This window comes from Rissa tridactyla, chromosome 5 (genome assembly GCF_028500815.1).
Source record: "Rissa tridactyla isolate bRisTri1 chromosome 5, bRisTri1.patW.cur.20221130, whole genome shotgun sequence".
Taxonomy (NCBI): domain Eukaryota; kingdom Metazoa; phylum Chordata; class Aves; order Charadriiformes; family Laridae; genus Rissa; species Rissa tridactyla.
Window position 1 is genome coordinate 50,056,121 of NC_071470.1, and position 21,604 is coordinate 50,077,724.

General features: G+C 44.1%; 1 protein-coding gene across 8 annotated transcripts in view; it reads right to left on the reverse strand.

Annotated features, from left to right (window-relative positions):
- FAM13A (family with sequence similarity 13 member A) overlaps positions 1–21,604 on the reverse strand; it is a 135,298-nt gene that overhangs the window by 52,440 nt on the left and 61,254 nt on the right. Inside the window, exon 1 of one of the 8 annotated variants that reach the window (XM_054202358.1) lies at positions 9,559–9,673. The exons of 5 other annotated variants lie outside the window; for them this stretch is intronic. In XM_054202358.1, the coding sequence (XP_054058333.1) occupies positions 9,559–9,596 (38 nt within the window). In that variant the 5' untranslated portion in view covers positions 9,597–9,673. Of the gene's footprint in view, positions 1–4,853; positions 4,883–6,554; positions 6,755–9,558; positions 9,674–21,604 lie in introns of those variants that run through there. 2 more of the 8 variants (XM_054202360.1, XM_054202359.1) reach the window with 2 other exon arrangements.

Consider the following 21,604-nt stretch of genomic DNA (forward strand, 5'->3'; position numbering starts at 1 on the left):
GATCTGTCATAACAGATCCGACAATATATAAGTGCCAAATTCAGCTGGGGGACAGAAGCATGAGGGAGAGAGGCAGGATGTCAGAAAGGCCAGAAAGCGGACAAACAGAAAGACGAGCAAGCCAGAAAAAAAATCACAGGGGTTTAATTCTGCATCATTTTGACCCCCCCACTGCAGTACACAGAGATTCATAAAGAGGCAACTACAGACATCTACAGAGAAGACCTTCCAGCACATCATGTGGGAAGCCCGAAATACTGATTGAAGGGTAACACAAAATACCACGGACCGGAAGAGAAGCTGCTTCTGAAATCAGCGTTGTCTGCCAAAACTCATACCGCCTCTGTAACGCAACACTGACTGGGCAGCTTTCAGCAGCTTCCCAAGAAGACTGGGAGCCCAGCTGCTACTGGAAACTTTGCTGCCACTTCCACAAGCCTGTCTTCAGCTGCTTGAGCAAGCTGCAGTCGGCCATGGCTGCGGGAGCACTGATCACTGCTGCCGGCCTCCTCCCAGCCCTGGTCAGTGCAGGGAGCTGTGCAAAGCGGGCTGAACATCACCCTAAGGGTCTTTGCAAGAAACTGCTATGGCTTTGAGACACCCTAGAAAAAGCAGAGGGAAACATGGAAGTGCCCATCATTGCCCTTCCCAGAAGACGACTTGCAACAAAGGCACAGGTAAGAACCTCTGCTAGACGCAGGCTCCCTCCTCCCCTGATGCCATGCAGTCTCAGCTTGCATGCATGTTCTCTCTTTATTTAGAACTTACAGAATTTACTTCTTTTTAAATAAAAGCGTAAAGAAGCTACTTTAAGCTCACAAAGCTGCTGGTAAAGTTTTTTGCTATATTCAGTTCATTACGTTAATGGCTGTACTTGTAACCTCAAGGCAAACAAGTCCCAGTGGCGCACGCAAAACATGAAAAAATGTTTTCTCACATAGAGAAAAGTTCACAGCACCATGAAGATTTCTGCGCATCAATGCAACTTCAAATGACAACACCAAATGCTGGTTTGTGTACGAGTGGCAGTTGTCAAAGCCACACCAAACATGCTTTCTTTTCCATCATAAAAACCCTTTCTCATCTCAGGGTTTGTAATTAACTTCCAAGTCATCAAAGCACAATGATACTGAAAAGCCCAAATAACTTTCTCATATTCATATTCCCACTAGTTGATTTGACAGATCAGATGGAAAGGTAGTATTCAACAGGGACTCTGAAACCTCTTGCATTTCCTTCCTTTTCTTCCATACCAAGTATAACCGCTGCTCCACAAGTTCAAGCAAGCTCTATATCTGTACAAAAAAGACATTATCCACTCATACAAAATAACTCAGGAGAAACACATATTTTAAGAACATTAGCTGGGAACGGGGCAGAAAGAAGCTCTAGAGAAATCAGAAACAAAACACCAGTTTCATTTAGATCACCATGTTCCAAAATTTCACATGGTCAATAATAATGGTAGCTGTGCATAAACTCTCTTATCCAATACTGCTTTGTAGTTTTACACGCACAGTACTGATGAGTAGTTGCAATTGGGATGAAGAGCTCCAAGCTAACTAGTACGAAATCCAGACTTTTAAGAAAACCATAAAAATCTTTTAACTTTAAAAAGATCTCCTCTACATGAATAAAGCACTTTATCCATTTTTTCCGTATCATTAAAAACAACGTATCCCAAATGTCTTTCCCTAACTTCACGCACCTTATTCAACTCATCTGTGCACGCTGAAAGACATGAGCTGTATAAATTATGAAGAGATTTAAACTAGCTATTCCACATAATTCACAATCCCTCAAATTACATGTGAGACCACCAAGCCCTACTGCAATCACTTTGCGTGTAAGGATTCTGTTTTGATTAAAATGCTTTATGAAATAATGAATTATTCGTGTCTAAGGTAATAAACCGATGTGCTAGTATTATACACACAAGCACAGATTAGTTTAACAAAACAAATGAAAATTGCGTGTGAGAGGTTTTAAACCTGTGTATACCATATCACATAGTTTCGGATATAAGAGACAGGCAAGCAAGAAAAATGTACAAGATATGAATCATAAATGATCATCAGTTGATATTACACAACAAACAGGCTAGAAATTGTTTTAAAACCTTCCACACAGGATTCTTTGTCACTATCACTCACACTGTGCTGACTAAAAAACAACAGCTTACTTGTTTTTAAAACACCTTGTACTGAAGGGTTTATTAGCATTGCTGGGAAGCCCCTTCTATCATGTATCCTTCCAAAAGAAAATGCTAGAAGTCATTAAGATATGTTTAACATTTAACTGTACTGTACTTGGGCTGCTTAATTCCTCCTTGGTTAAAGGGGTATACAACCCTTGCAGATGGAAAGGGAAGTCTAATACCTAGCACAGTGACCTGCCAAACCAAGTCAGCCGTCCATAGTATGGGGGGGACAAGACATTTGGATGTACATCTCTTATATTGTCTAAATTTCTACATTGCCAGCAAAGAATTTATCCATTAGGCAAGCACATTTCGTAGTAAATTATGGTTTTTTTTGGTTGGGTTTTTTTTGGTTTTTTTAATCCTCACACTTTTGTCCAGCTTTATACATGCTTTATGCCCAGAAAGCACTGAAACAATGAAATAACTTAAAAAATAACAATAAAATTGGTTATTTATTCAACTATCACTTATTACCCGGCCAAGCAGGTGAGTGCTAAATACAGCAGTCTCTTTCTTCTCAAACACATACATAGTTCCTTTAAGGGAAGGGATTAAACAGAAATGAATTGTTCTTTCATGCAATACTTGGGAGAGCAATTTCTCATGCTCCTGATCAGATACACCTAAGTATCTGATCACTTCCTTCTTGCTAAAAACCAAAACAAGTATGAGCCAAACGGAAAAAACTTGTTCACTTTATTTTACGGCTAAAGAAGTAATATTATTATGTTTGTGACCTCCACTGAACTAACAAAAAACTTTGTCAGACTGGAAGGAACGCCATTGTTGCCCACCAGTTAGTTTAGCATGTATTAGGATTTTCAGGCACATGTATTTTACAGCATTTACGCAATACAACCTTTCTGTCTCTAAAGAAGGAAATAGGAAAGCTTGGGTGAAGTCTAACTGTTAAACGATAAATCTCCATTACAGAACCACAGTTACATTTTTTTGCCTCCCCCTTTTGCAACAGGAATGTTACAGACAACTGTTCACCCATCGCGTTCTCAAATACGCATGGATGGTCTTCCCTTTTTTGTTTTTTTGTGTTTTTATTTTATGTCTTATCTTGCCTTTCAGAAAGAATAAGGGAGCTGCTGAGCCAGTTCCAAAGCTGAAGCTGTAAAACATCCATTTAGATGGAGAATTCCCGAATTATTTACATGCATATGGGATCCCATATGGTATATGGGCACCCCAGGTCTGAGGGTGCCTCAGGGACCTTCCCCCTTGTTTTATTTGCACTTAATGATCAGCAGTCCTTCCGTCCTGGCTTGCTGGCGCTAGAACCCCCATTGTAAAGCTACCGCTGCTTTCCTGTTCCACATCTCTTTTCAAAAGTTAAATGGGACATTTAGTCGATTAAATAAAATAATAAAAAAATAGTTGGGTTTGGTTTTTTTTTAACAATCATGAAAATGTACTTTGACTTAAATGTCAACATTTTGCACCAGAGATGAAGGGTCTAGACACTGTCAGGGTCATGCTGCTCAGCCAAGGTCATGTTTTCCTAATGCCTTGCCATAGGCTTTATTTGTTCTGACCTTAAAAGTTAGATAAAGAAATGGCTTGCTTTCTATTCCACCACAGATATTCTGGACTTCAAAAGAAATTAGTTATTTTTCAGTGAGAATACTTTTTTCAGGCAATGAGATTGCTGCTTCTAATTTTAATGCAGTCAAACTAAAAGGCATTAAAAATTCAGTGGCGTCAAATTACTAACGATATCAAAAGTTAACGCAGCTTTTGGGGAGAGAAGGAAAACTAAACTTGGCTGACTGGACTTCAAAGTTACCTTTCTCGTGCTTTCTTCTCACCATTTAAAATCACTGTGCCACCTTGGACTAACAGACGTGCCATTTTTTCTATTGCAGGGAATTTTAACAATATTGTTTATTTATTCTGACATTCAACATTAAGAACCCTAGGAACAGCTTGAAGGAAGCCTCAATTTTGAGGCCACAGTAGTGCTTTTTGCTGAACGTCTTGTCTTACAAATTTTTAAGCACTTCTTTCCCCCCACCCCAAGTAATTTCCCCATAAAAGTTATTTCAAGCTTGTGACAAATGCAAGATTGAAACTGCTCATGAAAATTTATTGCATACTTATTTTCTCAATAGAGTGATTTACTCATAGCCTGTGTTTCACAGCAGTGGGTAAAAGGTAATGTTTTTGCAAATGAGACATAGCAGGCAATATAAGCTGCTTCCTCCAATAAAGCAAGAATATTGAGGTATGTTATGCAAAAGAAGAAAGAATAATACCATCCTTGACGCAAGAGTAACCATAAATTTAATCTAACATGATAACACCATGGTGATACAATGGTCATCATTAAAAGTCAGCACTTACCATCAACTGTTGAGCAATACCGCCCTTGCTCTATACCCTTAATCAGAGGGGCGAGGAGGAGGAATGCACTATATAGTAACTGTCTAAGAAACAAATGTTTAACAGCTATTTCTCTGCCAGAGTTAATTCCATGCAAACATTTGCAATTTCTCTGAAGAGTAGCTTTTATAGTCAAAACCACAACATGTCATTTCAGGTATTTATCCCCAGTCTTCGCAATGGTTACACTTACATCTAACCATACTTACCACTGAAACCAAGTTAAGCTCATGGTTAAGTACCTCTGTAAGCTACTCACCAAATGAGCCACATGTCAAAATACCAGGTGGACAACTTGGCTTCTTTATTCTGAACTCACGTATTCTGCAAAATATCTCCAATATCTTAGGCGAGGGTGGATTGGTATTGGTTTAAATATTAATCTCCAAGGGATCCTGCTGCCTTCCCCAAAGCCGTGCCTTCAGCAGTGTTTTTTGTAAAGGTCTCTCAACTAAGTCATGTCTTAAGCCTGCGAGGTCACAGTGTGCAGCAAAGTAAGTGTGGAGCCATAGAAAGGGACCTCTTTGGGGGAGAGTTCCCTATTAGCCTTCCAAAAGCATGAGCTTCTGGGTCCCGTTTTATCTGGCATTCAAAATGCCAATATTACTATACCATAGAGACAAGCTGTGGTGAATACGAAGGATCACTATGTTACACACCTGAGGAGCCCATACTATTTCTTGTTCTATTTTCCACAGCCAAGATTAAGGCACAAGCCTTTTAATTCTAGGAAACACTAACATACAGTACAGCCATACACATTGGGATCTACTGCATTATTCACAGGCATAACTGCGCAGGATGTGTGTGAGGGGGCACTGAGATTGAGGCATGTTGCCCGAATGGAAAGAAAAATAATACACTGAAGCCTTTTTGCACACCTTGTCCCACTTCAAAGCCACATCAGGGAAGCATAGGCTATTCCACGGCAAGCTGAAATGAGCAGAACTTCTTGCTGATTAAATGCCACTGTGAGCGAGAGGCTGGTTTTCCATTTATATTAACCTATCTGAATCTACTGGAACCCTTGACAGCGTAATTTTGTATAATTATTTTCTACTCACTATCCTCTTGGATTGCAAATATGTTTATCTTTTATAAAATGACGTCAATGTTAAACAGCTTGCTTTTGTTGTTTTACTTCTTAAACTAGTTGGGGCTTATTATGAAAGACAGGGCAGTGTCTTTTCTTTTGCTTGCGGCTTGGCAGTAGTCCTCACTAGGATAAAACTAGAAAATGGGTTGGAAAGAGGCGGAATGAATGTACCAGCCAAAGTCTCACCTCTTCTCAGAATTTAACAGTCTGAAGTTGTGTAACGCACACATACCTGTTGCATTATAATGGCAAAGAACTGTTACTAGGTAACCAACAATTTCGATTTCAGGATTGTTTGTTAAAAGCTTGCACGCTTCAAATAAAGTTATCTAAAGGCCCAGTTTTTAGGTAAATATTCATGTTTTCTTGCTTAATCAGGTGGATGCCCCGGGTCAAACACTGCAGAAAATTTCCACATGAATTTCCTATGTTAGTCAGAGCCCCCCCGCCCCACCCCAGACACCCAGGAAAAACTTCCCCAAGCTCCTATACTCATCACATCACAGCTGTGACAACAGGGTACCCAGCTATGGGTCAAATGTGAGTCTGGAAGGCCAAAAATTCAGGCAGCATTTTGTAATAGACTATGAATATGACTTGAGGAAGATGAGAACCACAGGTCCGAATTTCTCTTCATTCTTCCACCAGAAAAAAAACCAAAAAAACCCAAAAGCAAACCAAACAAAATCAGATACAGGTTCTCTCCACCCTCAGATAACATACCTGACTTCACATACATATTCCAGAACATACTTCACTAGGGCTTGTCAAACACTCCCACTACCTTGGATAGAAAGTGATAACAAAGTCCAAAGGATCAGACTTATTTACGATACAACTTTACACACACAAATGCTCACCAACCTGTTAAAGAGAACACAGCAGCCATTCCAAAAAAAGAAGAAAATGTGGTGGAACACAAACGGTGTGCTCAGGCTAAAATATTCACTACTTGTGAAAGAGCCCAAGCAAACAAACCAGTAAGGAATATCAAACAACCCTGATGATGACTGCAAGTGAGACAGACCATGCAGACAACTGCCGCTGTACAGGTTAGAAACAGATCACACTCTCTACTTCTATTAGATGCACTTTCTAAAAATATTTATGACAGCTTCACTCTTCCCCTGCCTGGATTTGCTTCAGCAAAGTGCAAAGCCAGAGAGAGGCCACTGATCACAAACAAGGCCTGAGTGTGTACCTGCCTTTCTTATCTCCTATAGAAACTGGCAGATGCGATTGGCAAAGGCAGCCGCCACAGGTTTCGGCTTTGCACAGCTTTTGTTAAATCTGCAATAGACTGCGCTAGAATAAATGAATTAAAACAGACATTAACAGCATTAGTAATGCTCTAACTAGGAATCTAGGTTATTAAAGTAAGCTAATGATATTCAGAAAACATGTTAGCCTATTAGCAATAAAAGAGACAATTACTGGTGGATATGTTGTTGGAAAATCAGTAATGCAACCCGTGTGACATTCACAGGTGCCTTTTACAGTGCTTGGGCAATATAGTACCTACTGCAGTGGAGGGTTCAACACATTTGGTCTTCCCATGCAATGAAACACAACCCTGATGTCCCCATTGTCACCCCCTCACAGCAGGCCACCATATATGTGCCATTCTGCAGACATCTATATATAGAATAAAATGACACTGTATAGTACATATGGCTCTATGCAAACACGTTATACGATTTTTAGGAAGTCATACTCACAGCTTACAGATACCTCGGTAGATAACAATACTTTGCCGCTCTAGTGACAAACACTATTTAAGCGTCACAGCTTCTTAAACAGAGCCTTTCTCCCTCTCCCAAATTTTACACACCAGCCACATAGAGATTCATTCCTATCACTTCAGCACAGGAGGGTTCCTGTGGCAAGCACAGCACGGACGGCTTGTGGCCCAAAGAGGGTACAGAGTGGGGCACCTGCAGGAGACAGGCAGGAGGGAGTTTATCCGCCCATGAAGGGAATCAAGCTCAATCATTGCTGGCAGCTCATTCACTTTCTTGAGAGAGGAAGACGGATGCTCGCAGTTTGGGAAGTGCCCCGAGCCGCAGCGCCTGGCATTTGCCGCTAGTCCCTGTTGCTTTAGACCCAGCAACGGGAATCGTACACTGAGAGGTGTCCATGCCCTCAGCTGGAACAGCAGCATCAGCCTGTCAACCTCACGGGAACCACAAGCATGTTGCTACCCATGCTGGTACTATTATCAGGCATCACCTTCCCTGAAGATGAAACATATGCCCAAAGCCAGCAAGACCCTTTTCCATAGCAAAACTCTGCACTAAGAAGGGAGGAGACAATGTTCCAAGGGGAAGAGTAGGAAAATAAAGGTGCAACCTGAAGAACGTGACTGTTAAGGGATCTGGGAGTCTGTGCTTGTTTGCCCCTAGGTCCAAAGAAAACTAGGTGCTAAAAGTACAGTATACACATCCTAACAACAGATCGACGAGATGGGAAAAAAGCCAGAATTTTGTGAATCTTTTTTTTTTCCCAACTGCAAAGCTCAAACAATTCTGTATCATGCTGAAGGTTTAATGGGAGTTTGAAGAAAATCTTCAATTTTGAAGTGCAGACCGCATTTCTAACTGATTGAGAGTTAATCCTTGCAACAACAAAAAACAAAGAGTCTAATCAGAGCTACCCTGTGAAACCTATCTTCCCCTGGGGTGAAGAGTCAAGAGCACAATAACAACCACTTGGTCTGACTGCCGCTATGACAGTCACAGATCCTCGGGAACACAAAAAGGTTAAAAATATTATGTGAGACTTGTCCTTCAAATAGGAAGGATGCACTATGACGACTTCTTTAAGACATTCAAACCACATTTCTGTTTCTCTGCAGTCATCAACATGGAACCCTGAGACTGCATTACTGCAAAAGAGACTTCCTCCACATCTATCTGCAGAGGACCCCATGCTTTATCAAGACAATAACGGTTTGGGCAGCAATTTCAGTCACTATTTTATCATGTCCAAGTAAGCATCAACTCTGCAGCTTCTGCTGAAACAGCACCACCACAGTGCTGAAATGGCACACTAAACTACTTATTTACTGCTTTGTAGATTGCATAAAGATTGATATTTGGCCCATTCAAATAAGGCTAAGGAGGTATGGAGCGCGGTATTTTGAGAACTGAAAGAACAATCAAAATGGAAAAAAATGAATTACTTAGTAAAAGGCTTGTGTACAGCAGCCCCCCGCCCCAGTGGGTCTGTGCACTGCCATTTCAGAAGCCTGACTGTAGCTGTCCCTGCCTTCCCCTGGCAGGAGCACATCATGCCAGCACAGGTACGCGCTCACAGCTGGTGCTGAAGGGAGGTGTGTCTCGACATCCTGGAAACGAAACACCCCTTTTCCTCCGAAAACTAAACCTCTCGCCCATGCTGCTGCACAGGCAGGGCACCAAGCAGTCAGCCATCAGTGGGTGTGCACAGGGGCAAGCCCGGCGGGGCTCGGCTGAGCTCCCGTACCGCATTACAGCCCCCGCCGCAGGGAGCCGTCAGACCCCCACCGCCCGCCGGGAGGGGATGGCCCCGGGGCACCTCAGTCCCCAGAAACCTCTGAGCTGCTCCCACCCCGCGGCGGGCTCCCCCCAGGGTGAGGGCTGCGTGGATTTTAGGGAGCTACATCGATGCCCCCCCTACCCCCAAGTCCTCCGCACAAGGAAGCCAGAGATCTCCCCCACCCCCGGAATCCTGTTAACACACTGCCCGCTTACGCTGCCCGGGCAGCCGGCTCGGCCCAGCGCTGCCCTTCCCGCCGGGGCCCGTGTCCCGGTTCCCCCCATGCCGAGCATCCCGGCACAAGCCCCGCCACCGCCTTTTGGGCTGGGGGCTGCCCCAGCCGGACACGTACCTCTGCAGGGGCATGACTTCGCAAGCCATGCTGGCCATGGGGCCGCCGCCCGCTCGCCCAGCCAGCCTCCCGCCCGACTCGCCTCCCGCCGCAGCCCCGCCAGCGCCTCGCCGCGGGGAGCCGGCAGCGCGGCCCGGCCCCAGGGAGGGGCGAAGGGGGCGCCGGCCCCGGGTTGGCGGCTGACGGCGACCCGCCCCGCCGCCCGGGGGCCCGGCCCGGCCCCCTCTCGCTGCCGCCGGGGAGCCCCGGCCCCGGCTCGTCCCGCCCCGCCCCACCGGGTAACCGAAAGAGGTTTGCGATGTCCAAGTTGGTCCTGGACCTGCCAGAAATGCCACCAGCTGAGGGCTAACTACCGCAGGATAACCTTTTAACAAAAAACACCCCACAAGGTCTTTTGTATCCCTTTCAGTAACCATAAACACCACCTCCCCACCCCCTTCTAAATGTCACCCAGGGTGCAATGTGGCCACCCACAACCTCCCTCCCCACGGCCGCGGCGGGCGGGATGCCCACGGGCAGGGCAGCAAGCCAACCCGGAGCTCTACCATAGCATCACTAGGCTAATCGCCCTCTGCAAACTGCACAGAGCCACGCCACTGCAGACACACGCCTTCACCGTGTATAGATGTCTACAGGCACTGGCACAACTGAGCCTTTGAACTTACTGTCCCTTTGGGTTGCAATAGATGCAACCGGGGTTAGAAGGGTTTGGGCAGTAGTGGGCCAACCGATTTGGACACACAGCAAAGAGGAGCATATGAGAACTTGCCCTTAACATTTGAAATGAAGAGATAAATGTTGCAGAAGCCGAACTTATTTTTGCTGACGTTCCCTGTGGGCCACCCTCAAGCACTCCTGCTTCTACATCTGTGGCTGCCGACCAAATAGAATCACAGACGTGCCTAGGTTGGAAGGGACCTTTCAGATCATCGAGTCCAACCATCAGCCTAACACTGACAAAAACCATCACTAAACCGTATCTCTAAGCACTATGTCTACCCGCCCTTTAAATACCTCCAGGGATGGTGCCTCAAGCACTCCCCTGGGCAGCCCGTTCCAATGCTTAATAACCCTTCCAGTGTAAAAATTTTTCCTAATATCCAATCTAAACCTCCCCTGGTGCAACTTGATGCCGTTTCCTCTTGTTCTATTGCCTGTTACTTGGGAGAAGAGACCGACCCCCACCTCTCTGCAACCTCCTTTCAGGTAGTTGTAGACAGCAATAAGGTCTCCCCTCAGGACCTGGCGGAAATTTGGGGCTGTGAAGAACGGCAACAAAAGAACCCCACAAAATGGGAGTGCCACTTTTCAGGACATAGTAGCCTTGGAAAATGAACAATACACAATCTGTCAGAAGGTCCTGCACTGAAATGCTTGATGGCTTCTGAAAGATCACACCCAAAGTTTTATTTTTTAAAATTTGCACCTCCTCTTCCCAGAACACCTATGGAATCACCTTCAACTTCCCCTGACATTGGACAGAAACACTTCTGTTGCTGCCCTACCTGTGAACGACATTACCACACCACACACTTTACGCAACGAAGAAGGGGACAATCTCAATCTGAGACAGGGGCATAAGGGAATGGATCCTTTTAACCTTCTAGGTGGTAAAAGCCTAGTGGCTAATTCTGGTACAGCCAGACATGCCAATCTTCAAAAATTCAAGTCAATATTAAAGGCGCCGTCACCTTCAACCCCAGTGAGGACTGGCACTGGTTTGGGAGAAAGCTGCGGCATGAGCTTAGAACCTGTATGCTTCATACTTCCATAGAGATGTAGGTCATGCAAATTAGACACGAGCCACACCAGCTTTCTGGAGAAGCAGCAGACACTCACAGGTTAGCGGGAGGATATCAGACATTTCACAGGGATGCGTAACAGATCCTGACCTTTCTCAGCAGGAGGCAGGGGCATTTTCTGTCTCAAAAACAAGAGCAGCGGGCAGCCGCAGCCTCAGAAAGTGGCGTCATGGAGCAGAGACACAGAGGTCAAACGAGAAGTGGCTCCGCTTCAATACGCTGAACTGTTTAATATTTGCTCCCGTCAGCAGGCTGAGTGGAAGAAGCGCATTAGTAATGCTTCTGCCCGTTGCCTCAGCACAAGCGTGCTCTGCTGCACCACAGTCACACCAGGCACAGCACAGGGCCCCTTTTTAGGAAAGTCAGCAATGCTGATAAAGCACTCTGCCATCACAGATCTGGGCTGCTCTTATCTGTGGCAATTAAATGAATATCTTCATGACTTCCTGTTAAATTAAACGTGCCATACGTGCTCTTAAGCAACTAAAACCATGAGAGAAAGATTTTACTCTGATATATAAAACTGCTTCAGTATAAAACAAAAGCACCTTGTACTGTTTCACAATTTGACAATAAATCAAATTGCCTCTTCCTGGCCAGTCTTTTTTTTATACACACACAATTATTCATAGTTTATTACACTTCTATAAACTGAGTGTTACCATCAGGATGCCAAAAAAAATATTAATTTTCCACATGTAACTAAGGACCCATCTACACAGGGAAGAAGTCAGGGTTCTCCAGAGCAGCTTGCTGAATAAACAGAAGCGGAATAACTCAAATTTATACCCTAGCTATATTTTTGTTGTGACTTCCATGGGACTTGCCTGTATAAATGAGCTTAAAAGTACTAAGATCCTCAACAAAGAATTCACTAACAAAAAGAGATCCAGTAGTAACCAGAAAGATTAATTTATGAATTAGCATCAGTGAAGAAGGTTAGTTCATGGTATCATGCTAAAATCAACCAGATGCCTTGGGAGAACACTAAAGTTGCCCAGGACTCCCATGTCCATCAGCACCTTCAGATCCACCTTCTGTTTTTGTTCTCCTCTTTTGGAGTCTCCTCAACGGGGAGACTGTTTTTGGTTTTGTTCTCTTCTTTTGGAGTCTCCTCAATGGAATATCAGTTTTCTCCTCTCCTTCCCCATCTGCCTCTTGCCAAAAACATCACAACTAAGAAGAGGTACCCTAACTCACGTTTCCCCGCAAAACCACTGGCATGCAACTTCAACACCCATTAAAGGAAAGGAGATCAAAGATGAAAAAATTCAGCTGGTGGACTTTTGCTAGCACTGTTGGCTTCCCAAGGTTTTAATTATTTCTGGAGCAGCTGCAGATATTGCAATGAAAGATTTTAAGATGGAAAAATGTCAAAGAGAGAAAAATTGTGGCCAACTGCCAGCAAGAGCAGTAGTACCTGCTACTCAAACAGTGGGAAATTGCCCCTCGGTGCATGTCCCCTTACTTTATTTTGCATCCTCTCCGTGGGCCCTTTGAATCTCTTGCTCTGCTAAACGAGCACACAACTCCTCATTTCTTCACCTCTCCTGTTCATGGGTACAGACCACAAGCGATGTATTTGTGGCACAAAGCAGGCAGACAAAAACTGCCAGAAAACTGCAGTCTTATCTCCAAACAATTCCACTTCCTTCTCACAGATGTTTATGTTAACGCCAACTTGCTACTTTACAGAGGCAGGAATTCCTACCCTCTCCCTGCCCTCTTAACACCCTTTTTAACTTGCATAATTCAAGCTGGGTTATCACGCATAAAACCTGGGATTATACAACTTTTTGTTATGTATTTGTTTGTACTTGTTGAATTTCTTCTCCCATGTTAAACATGAAAAAAAACCCTCTTCTGCAAGTTTCATACAATTCTTGCATTCCTGTTGCTCAGAAAGGCCAAACTCATCTGTTGGTAGCAACAATGCACCGCAGTGGCTATTTATGGTACCACCAAACATACATACAGAGCACGAGGGAAAACACGCTCTCTCAGGACAGGCACAGCATCCTCTCCACTGACTGTGTGCTCCTTAGTGTATCGTGAATACTTCAGGAAAATAGACAGCAAATAAGAATAAAAAATTATGAAGCCCCCTAAAATACCAACACATATTGCTACACTTCAGCACCTATGCCAAGGCAACACCTGGGTCCAAACTATTTGATTTGCAAATTTCTTACTGAGATTCAAAAAAGGAAAAAAGGCACTGGCTGGAACTAAATATGAATAATCACTTTTCTCCACCACCATTGACATTTAAAGAATGAACACACGTTTGGAAAGGAAGTCTCCTGTCAATCATCATTACAGAAGTGCTTCTCCTCTTTCTCTCCTTTTCATACTTAGCTGCACACCAAGTAATTTTGTCAGTGCATAAAGCAACAAGAGAAGAGGATCTGTGAACAGCACCAGAGGATACGACATATAAGTGATCTAGATAATGGATTTTATCAGGATATGGCTGTGTCTGCCTCGTGGAAAGCAGTTACCCCGTGCCTCACTGCCCTGTCATACACAAATCAGACACTATTTTTTTGAAAAAAAAAGAAAAAAACCCAAAAGATCTTGCTTGGTCTGATAAAATCTGAGGGTTTTTAAGAAGCTGGAGTTCTGCTCAATACCACCAATGTATTCCCACAGTGTTTACTAAGTTACGCAATAATTTCCCCCCTGGCAGAAACATGAAATGCAAAGCAAAGCAATCATCAGACTGAAAACGAACGAATGTACTTTTCAAAATACCACCAATAGAAAATTTAAAATGCCATTATTTATGTACACATTCATGCACTGATACATGCATTTTTCTCTTTAGAGTATCTGTGCATATAAACATCTGCAATTACAAATGATAAATACCCTGGAAAATCTCCCCCAGGCTAGAAGATTTGTGTGCACACATGAAATAAGCAAGTCACATGTAAATAGAAACCATATTTGGAAACTGTAGCCCTTCATGTCCAAACAAAGCAGACAGACGATTAAATAGGCCCTGTCCAAAAGAGCACAAACAGGAAGAAAGAGCGACTAATATGTCAAAAACATAATTTAGTAAAAGGGGAACCCTCAGAAAGGGGGTAAGTACTAACTTTCCAAGGCTGGTACTCAGTGCTGTATCACTTAATGCTTTTATCAATGATCTGCAAGGAAATACAAAATAGTACCGGTGGTTCTTTCTGTATGCTGTATACAAGCCAGCATTAGAAGTTTCCATGCAGCCATATAAGAGTTAAATCTGAGAACTATACGCAAGATGATGGGTCCTACTGAGGGATACAACATAACATCAGATAAGCATTTCTATACAAGCTCTGAGTGACTGTGGAGGTCGGAGGCATCAACACGGATATTGCGCAGAAAAGGTGTATTATGTCTGTATTTCCTACTGGGGTGCTTGCTACAGAAGACTCGATCTGTTCAGGAATTCCCATTCTCAAGCAAGTTGTGAAAAACTGAAGAGTGCTCAGAGACAACCCATGAAAGGAACACAAGAACTAAACCCTGTACATTTAGTGTTTTGCAAAGAAAACAGCCTATACATGCAGGAAATGTTAATATTTGACCTAGTACTCACAAGCTGACCAAGATCCAATGGCTGCAGTCAAAGACAGACAAATTATGACTAGAAATGAGACATTTTTAAACTGTGAGGATAACTACCTATTGACACAATTAATCAAAGATGTTGGTGAATTTTTAACGTTCTTACAACTTACAGTTGCTTCTGTTTAGGAACACCAAGACTTAGACAAACTGCCCAGATGTAATTTACAGAATTCTCTTACTCATTTTCTTAACTAATACTCCTCATGTCCAAAAATGAATCAGGTTGCTCTCAGTTGACTTCATTTTACCTCTTTTATTTTTTGCACTGGCATAGAAATACAAGTTTTGTTGGCATATCCATGGGGAATATACTGTTTTTTTGCACTGTAGCTCTTCCGTTCCTTCCTGCAACTTGGAGGCCAAATTACCTTTTAAACAAAGCTAGTTAAAATCTACTAAGGAGGAAACATATTCCAGAATAGTTCCTTAAACTTGCTGGGACTGGAGAAAAATAAACACCAAGCTGAAAGCTTCTTAGAGCTTCAGGTTCTCAGAGTTCGTGATCTCAGCCGACATGTAAGCACGCAAGCGCGTTTCCCATCGAGGGAGGACACCCCAAGCTCCCAGGAGACCTGGATTAGCTGCTGTGGCGGGTCTTCATTATGCAGCAGTGTCCTTTGCAAGCACCACCACGCCCACTCAGCAGCCGCTTTAACTTGTTCCAAACGACTCCTGCCCCATGGGATAGCCCAGAAATTACTTCTTGGCCTCCCTCCTGGAGAAGGGGAAGGATTGGGAGTAGGTTCCTAAAGGGTTTTCTGGGAAAGCATCAAGTAATGAATGGTTGTGCCAGCTAATCTGCTGTGGGAAACAGGGTAAAGCGTGCTGTGCAACACGTCACTAGGTTCTTCATTTGCACCAGTTCGCTCAAGTGCCAGAGCATGGGAGAGCAAGCAAACAAGCAGGACTCCGGTCCTGTACAAGTTATTTTCAAAGCACGCTTTTTCAAAGCTCTGCTAATCTAATGAAATTCCTCAACATTAACATCTAATGAAACCTCTCCCACTCCTCTAAACTGTTGTTTTTATAAAACAGCCTGCACAAAGACCCTTTAAAAATTCAGCTGTTTCAGACCAACGAAAATGTTTGCCACAGAAAACACTGAAGAAAAAGCATTCATTTGTCAAGAAAAAGATTCCAACAAGATTCCTTGGTACTCCCTGTGTTATTTACATTCCCCACCGAAAATGTCACTGGTTTCACACTTTCCTACCTTCCAAACACATCCTTCCAATCCTCTACAAAATTACTATCCTTTGAACTCCATGCCTCTGCACCTACCATGTTCCCTGCTTTCTAAAGCATTTTCAAGTGAAATGCTTTCCACCCTTAGCCTTACAAAAATAACAACCATATCCGAAGGGGCTGAGCAAAGCGGAGGAGCAGGCCACACCATTCACGTTTGGTGCACGTGGCTTTTTACTCCACTGAAAGATAAACTGCCGTCCGTGTTGGCAAGGGAGGCAGTCTGGCAGAGTTACCCTCCAGAAAAACCCTCTAGAAATAGCTCCTCTTCTTCAGCTAATGACGTGACTGAAAGAAGTCCTCCCTTTGCACAAGTGCTTCAGCGGCCAGGCTGGCTCCCGGGAGAGGTGGTGGGAAATGATGACTTGGCGGGAGAGACTGACTCCGGCTGGGAGGCACTAAGAGAAGAGTGAGCTGGGTGAGAATAACTCCATCTCTCTGCCTAGAGCTGGAAGATGGATCTGGCGTGGAAGCAAGGGAGATCCTGGCTAAAAGACAACTCTGACCAGATCTATTAAAACCTGACTGTATTTGACAGGAGCACAGCCCCTTCAGGCCAGTCCCAGGGCTTTTTCCTGCACCCAGCTGTGCGTACATCAAGAAACATGAATTATTGTTTATGCACAGCCAGATACAACGATGCTGGGCTCAATCAGTCCAGCTCACTGCTGTGCCCCTCATTTGCAACACCAGCTCTAAGTTTAACCACTTCATATGTGTCCAGGCTGCGCAAACACACTCCTATCCTGCTGCAGGCCAGTCTGAGCAATGTTAGGAGTGGCACAAGTGGATAGTGAAGGGAAGCAAAAGGTCAGCATAAGCCTACATTTAATTATCAAGAACATTCAGAATGACAAGAGAAAGGTCAATAAGCTTGCAACTTCCCAACCCACCTTCATAGTCCTGGGAAAAATCCAGGTTTTTCTACCCAAGGGACATAAATCCAGCAAAAGCTAATGAGAGTTTAGAGGAAAACTTATTTTCTGTGATGCTCAGCAGCCCTGTTAGAATGGCGGTTACTTGCTTTTTTTGCAATTTGACACTTTCTGGAATTTTGGGGCGGTTTTTTTTGAAGGAAACGTCTATAAATTTTATAAAAGATGGTGCACTGTTAGCAGTGCTCCCAGACAGTAATCATTTCATGGTGGTTAGGTGGTTCCTAACCATAATGCAGGGCAATAAAAATATTATTTTATTAGATATTTATCCCTCCCTATATGACTTAAACTTTCTGAATATGGAGAGCTTGGAGACTGTGAAAGTGCCTGAGAAATTGGTGGTGGAATTTCCTGTTTCCAGGAGTCCTGTCAAGGCTTTAATGACTGAAAGTCATTACCATCCAAGCGGGCTTCAGTAATTTCTTTGCAATTACCTAGTGGCCTCTCTTTGCAGTCATCCCTAGAGCAAATACACTTCTTGCAGCAGGTGCAGAATGAAAAGGAAAGTTTAGTACAGAAAACAGAACTATCTTCACACTTCGTAACTGCAACCCTCTCAGGCCAGGAGGAAGGCACTGAGCCAATGTGAGAAAGTGCAATTTGTAGATAAACCGTCAGCTTGGGATCGCATTCCTCGCAACAGATAAAGTGAGAGGAAATCTCTCACGGCCACTGACCGTGGAAGAGGAGGATTTTACAACACCGAAACAGCTCAGAGACAAACAGATGCAATAAAGTGACAAGAGCAGTGACAACCCTGCCCTGCCACCCCCAGCCTTTTCTTATTAGACGGCCAGCTGACCACTTTGATTAAAAATATACGTGTGTGTCACCGGAAGTCACAGCTGAACTCCATCAGCCTACACTGCAACGTGCTGAACACAACGTCCAAATGCATAGTTCTTTCAGCTGAACCGGGAAGTCGCATCAGCAAACAAGCCTGGCTGAGAACTCGGTGACCTCTGCTCGTTGATCTTCCTGCGGACTGCCTGCAGGACGCCAGGCTAGGTCCCCTCTGGGAAGCCGCACAGGAAAGAGAACCTCACAGCTTCAGGTGGTAGAAAACTGCTTGCTCTGCAAAGCTCCCGGAAACAAGGCACGCTACGCTGAACCCCCTCAGCTGAACAATGCACCAGGCACCTGAGGAGACAGGCTAAGGAAGCTACAAGAGAGGGAACTGCTCGCTTACTGCAGTAAAAATAAGTCAAGTCACACTGCCGAGGCTCTGCCTCTTCCCTAGTCACTAGCAAGACAGGTTAGTGATGGGTGTCTTGGTTTTTGTAAACACAAATATTAAAAGCAAAAAGATTTCCAAGGCTCGTTCAATTTCCTTATTATCCACTGTATGTTCTCCCATCAGAGGTCACTGATGATTTTGTTTGAAAATGACCTCAAAATTGGCACAGATGTTTGCACCTTATTTCCTACAGCAAAAACTACTTTCTGAAGGCACCAGCCTCATGAGATGAAGGGACTTTCTCCCCACAGCAAAAGCAGATAGAAAAAAAATGAACACAATGACAATATAAAGAAACCTTCTAGCTGAGAGGGCAATGCCTAAGATACAGAAAGGGAGTTAGTTTCTTTCAGCTTTGTTACGCAATTTCTGTGAACTTAACTGTAGGCCGTTTCTAGTTTCTAAGGCTGCTGGATGCTGTCCCAGGAAACAGGAAAAGCTAATATACTTGGCTCGTGGACTGAAAGAACAACTGTTGTTTCCATATGCATGTTATGGCATTGAAGTGCTGCTTTCTACATCTAACAGTCATCAGATCTTTGTTTAATTTATGTTTTTTGTTGCTTCCAAGATGAACCTCCATTTCCGTGGCACAGGTCAGGGCATCAGATTCAAAATGGTCTCCATCTCACAAGCCATAATTTGTCACCAGGTAAATCTTGCATAGAGAGACAAAGGTAAAATGGCTAGAGGTAAACAGGAAGGTTAGAATAATGTAATGAACGAAGCCTAATCTAAAGGAGTAACCTGTGCAGGGTGGAAGAGAGAGGACAAATGCTTGGAAAAGTAAACTGAAATCCACCCAGGTGACTTGCATGGAAAAAATCTACATAATTGCATGTTACCGTGACTGTCATTACGTCTTGGCTATAGCCGAGGAGAAGAACCCAGAAAGAGCTGGGACCACACCCTAACTCACCATTCACAGCCACCTACCTTGGAGAGACACATAAATCACATGTCTTTGTGGCTGTGTTTTTAGAAAACTGCACGCTTTTCTTAACAACTCATTATGTAAGGCAGTTCCTAGTGCCAGCATCTCACAATGCAAGAAAGAAGGGAATTGATTGCATAGGAGGGTGGAGACAAATGTACTCTCAAAGTTAAATGAGTCAGCTTGGAAAAACTAACTCAACACAACCTAAAGAGAGAAGGTGACAAATAGCAACAATACCCTACATAAAAATGTCCCCTCTGAGGGCTCAGAGCAGGGCCCACTAGAGGCTGCTGCTGAACGATGCATAAGGCAACCACCCTCACCACTCCCCCAGCGCCCTCGCTCCAGACCTTTGCTCCTTTCCTGCGCAGTTTTCTCGAAGAATCCGGGGCTGTTGGAGGGCAGCCCTGCCTGCTGCCTGGCTGCAATCCCTTATGTAAACCTGGCAGCAAGGCTACTGAGTGATAAGACAAATTATTACTTTGGATAGGGACTGAATGTACTGCCATGACAAACTTCAAAAACAAAAAAAACCCCAAACCTAAACAAAAATAGTCAGCTAAGCAAACAACACCAGCCCCCCTTGCTTGATTTGTTCTGGCAACAACAGGCACCCAAGTTCTTATCACATGACAGAGGATAATGGTAAGTTTTGGCTTGCCTTGGTTTTGAACCGCAGCTGCTAAAAGGAAAGCCAACAAATAGGGAAAGTGTTTATAGTAAGCACAAACTTCTCAGTATACAAATACATGTGTTTTCATACCTCAACAATTAACAGCGAGAACACACAGTGTCATCAAGAAGAGGGTGCAGCAGGGTACATTAACCCACCCCTTACTTTAGGGAGGCTACTACAGCATGTGATCCCTTTATTTGCAGGACATAGGCCAGATGTAAGGATCTTTGTGAACAAAAGGTTGATATAAACAAACCTTCTCTTTGAGAACATGCACATGTTAGAAAGCCAGCACGGGGTATCTGTGCTGGCAAATCTCATTGCAGCTGTGACTGCAGCCACAAACAGGAATTTATGATCTTTGGCACGCAAAGACACAGCTAGAAATTACTGGAGAAGGCAGCTTGCTTACTGAACGACTGTTACTCTAAGCTTTGACTCTCAGGAACTGCACAATGTTTTTCAAAAAGTTTGGCTGCCATACAGGCAGCCATTCTCCAGCTCCTGACCACTACTAGCGGAGTGGTAGTAAGTACTAAGCTAGGTACCTTACTACTAGCAAGAAAAGGTACCCAGTAGTACTCCTTTGATCATTATTTCCACCTGGGGAACACCCACCGAGCCTAACAGCACCTCAAACAGCAGGGCACCCTCCCACTGAGGGATCCTCCTTCAAAACACAACCAGGGCTGCAAAGAGATGCAGCTCCAGAAAGCGCTAGAACAGCCATATAGAGCAAAGCCTATTTCAGCGCCCTTTGCTAGGCAAAAGATCCAGGATGGTGACAACAAAAATCTGCAGATAGCATGTGCCTCCAAGCCAGCATCAGGAAAGACATTTCTGCTCACCATCAACAATCCCCTGCCTCACATTTTGGCTGCAGGAAGACATTTTCCCTTCTGCCTGAAGGCTATCCCTTGTCTTCGCTTGTATATGAGGTTTAGCACGAGAGGCTTAAGCGCATTGCCTGCAAGAGGCCCTCCCACCCTTGTATCCACTTAAATCTTAACATATTCTACCCCTGCAGTAAAATCCATTTGAATCTGTTTGAAGCACTTAAGTTTCAGCACCTCTAGGGACATCCAAAATCACGCCAGTTCCTACTGCAGTTATGTATGCGCCTTTTGAATCAAACTTTTTCCTTCTAGATAGCAGAAAGAAGGAGGGACCCAAACAGGGATTCTGAGCTTCACAGAGCTGCAAGCCCACGCTTGCCCCCTCTCACTGAGAGTCTGGTAAGGCCCCGGGGAGCCCTGTTGCCTCCTGCCTATACCCTAGTTCCACAGCTGCTGCCTCCCCTGGCTCCTGAGGTCTATGGTGCGGGTCTTGTGGCTTTCAAGCAGGTAAAGATAAAGTATGTGGTTCCCAGGGTGCGGAAGTCTGGCTGCCCTGCTCTGAAGCTCTGCACAGGAGCTCTTGCAAAAAATGAGATAAGCCTCACAGAATTAGGTAACAGGCTGCATACTGCCTGCAGACTTTCATCCTCCTTTCAGAGGACCACTCTCTTCTCTCCTGCCCCTTCCTTCTTTTCTTGCTCCAGTCTTTGGGGATTTACTCGAAGACTGCATTAGAGGTATGTTTTTCTGCTACTGC